Source organism: Penaeus chinensis, chromosome 35 (assembly GCF_019202785.1).
Source record: "Penaeus chinensis breed Huanghai No. 1 chromosome 35, ASM1920278v2, whole genome shotgun sequence".
In the NCBI taxonomy this organism is placed as follows: domain Eukaryota; kingdom Metazoa; phylum Arthropoda; class Malacostraca; order Decapoda; family Penaeidae; genus Penaeus; species Penaeus chinensis.
Genome location: NC_061853.1, coordinates 14,022,250 through 14,030,615, shown reverse-complemented (window position 1 = coordinate 14,030,615; position 8,366 = coordinate 14,022,250). Strand labels below are relative to the sequence as shown.

The window sequence follows — 8,366 nt, the reverse complement described above, 5'->3', positions numbered from 1 at the left end:
CGAGGAGTGAGGAGCCCTGAGAAAAGATAGGAGGGAAAGAGTGAGAGCGAGAGTGAGACGTGAGAGAGAGATGGGAGTACGAGGAACTTTTGAGAGGAGAGAGCGATTGTGAGCGAGCAGACGAAAGAGCGAAGAGAGAAGGACGAGAGAGATGCGAGAAGAGACCGCAGAATGAGAGAGAACGATGAGCGTAGATCGAGAGGAGAGAGACGAGAAGGGTGTGTCCGACTGAGACCGTTAGAGGATTTCCGTGAGAGAGTGGTCGATTGCTGAGCGCCAGAGATGTAGGGAGATTTGTAGAGTGCGAAGATGAGGATAGAAGGAGATCCAGACGATTCGGAGCAGAGTGGAGATGAGAGCCCAGAGAGAGATGAGATAGAGGAGCTATATGGAGAGAGAGTCGAGGAGTGACTGCGTGAGACGATCGAGAGGTAGAGAGAGATCGAGATCGAGAGAGAGCTCATGTAGAGATGATGAGAGATTGAGACTGAGAACGAGAAAGAGGCGGTTGCGAGAGACGATCCTGGACGCGGAAAGGGAGCGATGAGGATGAGGAGTGGAGACGAAGAACCGATGTGGACGTAAGTCGAGACTGAGAGAGGGGGGAAGGAAAAAAAGACGATTGAGTTAAAAGAGAAGCCGGGAGGAGGGGAAGATGGGAAAGGAAAGAGACGGGAAGGTGTGAGCTCATGAGCGGGAGGGGGAAGGAGAGTGAGATCCTCCCGAGAAGAGTACCGGAGAGAGAAAAGACTGAGAGGAAAGAGGGGGTGGATGGTAATTACTACCGCAGAGAGCCGGAGGAGATGAGGAAAGAGAGACGAGAGAGGGGAAAGAGAGGGAGAGAGTAGAGAACGTGAGAGATGTCTGGGAGACGAGGACAAGAGATGGAGATGAGAGGGATAAGAGAGTTTGACGATTGAGGGAATGGGGAAGATATACATGGGGAGGAATGGAAAAGAGAGAGGGCTCGAGGTGAGAAACGAGTGAGGAGAGAGCGCAGAGTGGATGGGATAAGGAGAAAAAAGTACAAGAGAGACTGAGTGAGAGGGATGGTGGCGATCAGGGATAGGGGAGGGACGGGGACTGCGAGAGAGCCGCCATTGACGATGGGAGGGATTGGCGGAGGCGAGGGAGGATAGGAGAGAGGTCGAGAGGGGGAAGAGTAGAGGGAGGTGGGATGGTGTAGGACCAGTATGGCGGTAGGGCAGGGGAGGGGGATGGGAGTGAGGGGACATCGTGCGGTGCGAGGGGGTGGGGGGGGGGATGAGGTGCTGGGGAGAGTGACGACGGTAGTGTGAGGGAGCGGGGAGGAGAGGAGACCGCGTTGAGAAGTGTGGCGTTTTCTCGAGGGAGAGGGGGAGTAGAGGAGGGGTGGAGAGGGGAGGACGTGGGGGAGGGGGGAGAGAGAGGAGCGTTAGTGTAGAGAGAGATGGTTTGCATCAGGGAAGCAGAGAGAGAGAGAGGAGAGTTGGACGTACGAGTGGGGCGAGGAAGATAGTGAGAGAGAGAGAGGAGAGAGTGAGACGGGAGGTGTCCGAGAGGCAGAGACGATGAGAGCAGGTGAGATGTGAGTGAGAGAGGTATTGAGAGAGAGAGACAGTGAGAATGGGAGAGTGAAGTTAGAGATGAGTGATTAGGGTTAGAGTGGGAAGGGGGGAGGAAGATGGAAGAGAGCGAGTGATCTTGGGGATATGGAGGGGAGAAGCTGATAGCGATGATGACGAGATGATGAGGAGAGGTGAGGAGAGGAGGGGAGAGAGAGTGAGAGTGGTGAGTCGAGAGGGTGGAGGAGAGTGATTCCAGAGTAGATGACCACCCTACTAGGGTCACGGCGTATCGCCGTCTTACAATACCGCTGATGTGCGGCGTGCGGCTGTCCGCAGCGGCGCCGCGCAAAATGCCCCGAGGCAATGCATTCGGCTTGATGGACGATATCACGCGACTCGTGAGTCGGCGCGCTGCCGCCGTTCGCCAGAGCCGTATAGAGTTTTTTTTTAATTGGATATACCCCGGCGCCATTGGGATTATATATATATATATATTATATTTATATATATATTTATTATATATATATATTATATATAATATACATATATATACATATAATTATATATAATAATATATATATATATATATAATATATAATATATACATATAAATATATATATATATATATATAAATAACAAACACACACACACACACACAACACACAACACAAACATATATAAATATATATAAATAAAACTATAATATATATATATAATACATATATAATATATATATACATATATATATATATATATAAATATATATATATATAAATATATATATAAATATATATATATAAATATATATATATAAATATATATATATAAATATATATAATATATATATATATATATATATATATATAAATATATATATAAATATATATATATAGATATATATATATATAAATATATATATATATATATACATATATATATATACACACACATACACATATATATATATATATATATATAATATATATATATATAAATATATAAGTATATAAACATATATAAGTATATATATATATATATTTATATATATATATTCAAACACACACACACACACACACACACACACACACACACACACACACACACACACACACACACACACACACACACTCACACTCACACTCACACACACACATATATATAATATATATATATATATATATGTTATATATATATATATATATATACATACACACACACATATTTATATATATATACATATATATATATACATATATATATACATATATATATATATCCCAATGGCGCCGGGTATAGCAAATTAAAAAAAACTCTACGCTCTGGCGAACGGCGGCAGCGCGCCGACTCCGAGCGCGTGATATCGGTCCATCAAGCCGAATCATTGCCTCGGGGCGTTTTGGCGCGGCGCCGCTGCGGACAGCCGCACGCCGCACATCGTGCGTATTGTTATGACGGCGATAGCCGTGACCCGTCGCCATTGGGATATATATATATATATATACACATATATATACATATATATATACATATATATATATACATATATATATATATATATATTTACACACAAATATATGATCCTCATCATCAAAGGGATAATGCTTCCAGCCATGAGGGTCCCTCATGGCGAGTCTCCAGGCAGGCCCTTGGCCCATCTCTAACTCTTCATGACAGGTCTGGTTGAGATACTCAAGCCTAGGTCTTCCCACGGGCCTCCTCCACCCACGATTGTTTCACAAAGAGACAACCTTATGGGCAGGGTCATCCACAGGGACACGAGCTAGGTGCCTATATAGCCTCAGTTAGTGATCCTGGATTATGCAAGTAACAAGTCCCATTCTAGTCTCAGAGTGTAGCTGGTTGGACCCATGGTCCTGCCAATTGTATCCCATGATCAGGCGAAGGGACTTGTTATAAAAGACATCAAGATGAGACTCCAAGGCATTAGAGCAAAACTAACAGTATCAAGGCCTTGAAGACAAGTAGCTTAGTCCTTCTGCATTGGTACCGACATCTCCAAATACTACTGCTGATTGAGTTCATGGCTCCTGCTGCCAGACCAATCCATCTATTGCCTTCTTGGTCTGACAGTCCAGATACATGAACTATGCTACCAAGATATGTAAAGTTCCCTGTGACTTCAACGTTCTCACCGAAAGCATGGATTGACTGAACGGGTTCTCCTAACAAGCCACCAAAGTCCTGAATCTCAGCCTTGGTCCAGGAGACCTCGATGCCCAAGGGCTTTGCCTCAATGCTAAATGCACCAAGAGCCTCCACCAGTGACTCCAGGGAATAGGATAGGATAGCAACATCATTGGTAAAGTCAAGTCTGTGGCCTTGATATTGTCCGGTGTTGCTCCACACTGACTTTGGATAGTAGCTCTGCCCATTATCCAGTCTATGTAGGTGTTGAAAAGTGTTGGTGCAAGGACATAGTATTGCTACACCCACACTTTACAGCACTTTCAGTACTGGTATATGAGCTTGCTATTAGGCCATTAATCCATGTCTGAATCCCCCTAAGTCTCAGGTTATCCCTAGTGATTCTCGGTTCACCGAGTCAAACGCCTTCTTGAGGTTGATGTAGGCTGCAAGCGACCCACAACCTAATTCACGAAGGTTCCACAAGCACTCGAACCACTAGGATACAGTCTATTGTGGATATGCCAAGAGTGAATCCAGATTGTTCTGGTCTCTGGTGCCTTAGTAGGTGGTCGTGAATCCGTTTCAGAAAAATGTGAGCATAAACTTTATCTGGTATACTGAGCAGAGTAATGCCACAAAAGTTGCTACAGTCCTGACGATCCCTTTTCCCCATCCAGAAAGGGGTGACCATGCCCTTCAACAGGTCAGGGGGAATGGAACCAGACTGCTACATTGCAGTCAAGACTGCATGCAAGCCCCGTGCTATAGGTTCACTCCTAGCGTTTAGCAGTTCAGCAGGGATGTCACATATGCCTGCAGCTTTCCAAATACAAACACACACACGTATATATACATATCTGTGTGTGTGTGTGCGTGTTTATATATATTATACATAAATATATACATATATATATGTAAATATGTATATCTGTATAGTATAAATAAACATATACATATGTAAATAAGTATATGTGTATATATACATATATATACAAATATATACATATGTATATACACATACATGTATGTATGTATGTGTATATGTATATATAAATATATATATGTATATATGTATATATAAGTATATATATGTATATATGTATACATATAATACATACATATTACATATATTGGGCAGTGGGCAGGTCTCTAGACCTGTGATGGGGTTAGGCGTCCCAGCCACCACGAATCTCCACCGTCGTGTGCGTGTGCCACAAGACAGGAGGTAACTGTAGGGCTTGTCTACCTCCGCATGCAAAGACTGGACCCGGCTGACTGTGTGAAAGAAACCAACTAGTTCAACGGACAAGACGGCGGACCCAGCCAAGCGTCGTGGAGCGCAACCAGGGCACAGTGAGACACGTGGGACACTGCTGGCCATCCACTGCATCCTGACCTATCTCCAGCCGTCTCGACTATGTCTTGCCACTGGACAAAGATAGGAAGGGACGAGAGAGTGAGGCTGACGATCTGCACAACTCTCCCTCACTTAAATCTAAGTCAAGTGCAAGTCATGACTTCATCCATTCAGCGCAAGCCAAAAAGTCCTGTGGCGATGGGAGAGCGGCGAAGCAGCAGGTTTGGATACACTAGAAGCTGTAGTCATGGATCTACACACAGGCGGCCCAGGCCATAGGGTCGCTCTCTACTGGAAAGAAGCAGCAGAAGAGTTTGGCAGCCCCCTGGGTGACTGAGCAGCCCTCTATAGGATTCACTCTGCTCACCTTCATGGAGGAAGGGGCTAGAAAAGGTGCCTTAAAAAATAGCCTGCTTCACTTCACCCTGGCCAGCAAACCGGGGTTGGTGGGGATCCCACACAGCGGTCGAACAAAAAAGAAGCAAGTGAAGGTACTCAACCTTGGCACGTGGAACGTGTGAACTCTGCTGGACAAACCAACGCAGACAGACCTGAAAAGAGAACTGCACTAGTTCCCAAAGAACTAGCTCGCTACAACGTCGACATAGCAACCCTAAGCGAAACACGCTTTGCAGACAAAAGCCAACTCACAGAGCATGGTGGCGGGTATATCTTCTTCTGGAGCGGACGAAGCACGCAGAGTGTGAAGCTGATCAGTGCCTATGCTCCAACAATGACCAACCCAGAGGACATCAAAGATAAGTTCTATGAAGAACTAGACGCCCTCATTGCAGCAGTCCCACAATCAGAGAAGCTCTTCATCCTCGGGAACTTCAATGCCAGAGTGGGGACAGATCAGCAAACCTGCTGTGTCTTCATTGGAAGACACGGCACCGGCAGGTGCAACAGCAACGGCCTTCTGCTCCTCAAGTTCTGTGCAACCCATGACCTCACCCTCACCAACACGCTGTTCCGGCTCCCCACCCGTAACAAGACAACTTGGATGCACCCACACTCCAGGCATTGGCATCTAATTGACTATGTCAGCACCAGGAAAAGGGACGTACAGGACGTGAGAGTGACAAGGGCCATGTGTGGTGCTGACATATACATATGTAAATCATCGACTCATAGTGTCCAAGGGCAAAGTTTGCATCCTGCCAGAGAGAAGACCTCAAGGCCAGAAGAGTGCAAAGAGACTCAATGTCTCATAGCTGAAAAACAGCAACATTGCACTTGAATTTGCCAGGGACCTTGACAACAGGCTGCCAGACACACCCCGGGATGAACAGGACAGCACCGAGGAACAGTGGACAGCATTCAGAGAAGTGGTGTACTCCACAGCCCTTGAACACCTGGGACCAGCAACCCGCAAACACCAGGACTGGTTCGATGAGAACGATGTGGAGATACAGGCACTCCTGTCAGAGAAACACCAGCTGTTCAGAGCGCATCAGAACGACCTCCATCACAAGCAAAGAAAGACGCCTTTGCTTGTGCAAAAAGCAAGGTACAGAAGAAACTCTGTGAGATGCAGGACACGTGGTATTGCAAGAAGGCTGAAGAAATACAAGGCTATGCGGACAGTCACAACACCAAGCGTTTCTATGATGCCTTGAAGACTGTACGGACCTCAATCCACCGGCTCCTTCCCCCTCCTCACTGCAGATGGGATGCAGCTGCTGACAGAGAAGAAGCAGATCCTGGACAGGTGGGCTAAACACTTCATCCAGGTCCTGAACCGCCCTGCCACGATCAACAACGAAGCCATCGCCCGCCTACCTCAAGTGGAGATCAACAGGGATCTCGACAATCCCCCCACAGAAGTCAGAAAGGCCGTCAAACAACTTTCCTGTGGCAAAGCACGAGGATCAGACGCAATTCCTGCAGAGGTATACAAAGCAGGCGGACCAGTCCTGATGCAGAAACTGACAGAACTCTTCCAGTCCATGTGGAGTGAAGGAAAGGTCCCACAACAGCTGAAAGATGCCACTATGGTCCACATCTACAAGAGGAAAGGCAACCGCAAGTCCTGCGACAACCACCGAGGCATCTCTCTTCTGTCCATAGCTGGGAAGATCCTGGCTCGCGACCTGCTCAACCGTCTCCTTCAGCATCTTGAGCAGGGTCACCTTCCAGAAAGTCAGTGTGGCTTTCGGGCCAAACGTGGAACAGTCGACATGATATTTGCTGCACACCAACTCCAGGAAAAATGCCAAGAGCAGCACAGTGACCTCTTCGTGACCTTTGTCGATCAGACGAAGGCCTTCGATACAGTCAGAGGGATGGCTTATGGCAGATAATGGAGAAGTTTGGTTGCCCAAGCAAGTTCATCACGATCGTCCGACAGTTCTATGATGGCATGTTGGTGAAGGTACTGGATGATGGAGACGAGTCAGAGGCTTTTTCGGTGACAAACCGTGTGAAACAAGGCTGTGTTCTTGCCCCGACGCTCTTCAGCATGGTCTTTTCAGCCATGCTGACAGACGCCTTCCGTGATTGCCAGGATGGGATGCACGTCAGGTACAGGACTGACGGTGGACTGTTCAACCTCAGGCGCCGGCACAGAGCAGAAGATGCAGCACGAAATGGACTGCTTCTCAAGAGCCAGTGACAACTTCGGTCTCACCATTAGCACCATATATATACATGTACACACACACACACACACATATATATATATATATATATATATAAATAATATATATACATGTATATATATATATATATATATATATATATATATATATATACTCACACTCACACACACACACACACACACACACACACACACACACACACACACACACACACACACACACACACATATATATCTATAAATAATATATAAATATATATATATCATATATAGATATATATATATAAATCATATATATATATATATATAAATCATATATATATATAAATCATATATATATATATATATATAAATCATATATAAATATATATTATATATATATATATATATATATATATATATATATATATATATATATGTATGTAATAAAATTTCCAGAGATATAGTGTAAGAACTTACTGGTTCGTTCTTGGATGAGGAAATACACGAAAGATGCTGCTAAGAATGACATTCCGAAAGCTAGGTTGAAGCCAATCTGGAAACCTAAACTCTGCCTTGAATCTTGGGTCAACTATTAGATAGAGAAAATACAAACAATTAATAGTTTTAAGGTTGTAAATGTATCTGGATGATATTGTTTACATGAGAACTAGAAATATTTGATGGATAGTACAATTAATAGTTTTAAGGTTGTAAATGTATCTGGATGATATT

General features: G+C 44.6%; 2 protein-coding genes across 2 annotated transcripts in view; one reads left to right on the top strand and one right to left on the bottom strand.

Annotated features, from left to right (window-relative positions):
* The first annotated feature begins 5,113 nt into the window (after nucleotides 1–5,113).
* Nucleotides 5,114–7,286, top strand: LOC125044076. The gene is made up of 6 exons (XM_047640522.1): nucleotides 5,114–5,152; nucleotides 5,317–5,382; nucleotides 5,487–6,125; nucleotides 6,268–6,563; nucleotides 6,675–7,195; nucleotides 7,261–7,286. Exons 1-6 carry the CDS (start codon nucleotides 5,114–5,116, stop codon nucleotides 7,284–7,286), a joined length of 1,587 nt encoding a protein of 528 aa, XP_047496478.1.
* A 790-nt stretch (nucleotides 7,287–8,076) lies between these two features.
* Nucleotides 8,077–8,366, bottom strand: part of LOC125044173 (phospholipid-transporting ATPase ABCA3-like) — a gene marked incomplete at its 3' end in the record, with an annotated part of 67,833 nt that continues 67,543 nt past the window's right edge. The window contains exon 25 of the mRNA XM_047640631.1: nucleotides 8,077–8,223. Coding sequence (XP_047496587.1) covers nucleotides 8,077–8,223 — 147 coding nt within the window. The remainder of the gene's footprint in view (nucleotides 8,224–8,366) is intronic.

What these genes read in the sequence shown, in the direction of transcription:
- LOC125044076 (XM_047640522.1), top strand. Translation starts at nt 5,114, where the DNA reads ATGTCTTGCCACTGGACAAAGATAGGAAGGGACGAGAGA. An exon ending in AGATAGGAAGGGACGAGAGA is followed by an intron (nt 5,153 to 5,316) that starts GTGAGGCTGACG and finishes ATCTACACACAG; the next exon opens with GCGGCCCAGGCCATAGGGTC. An exon ending in AGAGTTTGGCAGCCCCCTGG is followed by an intron (nt 5,383 to 5,486) that starts GTGACTGAGCAG and finishes CACCCTGGCCAG; the next exon opens with CAAACCGGGGTTGGTGGGGA.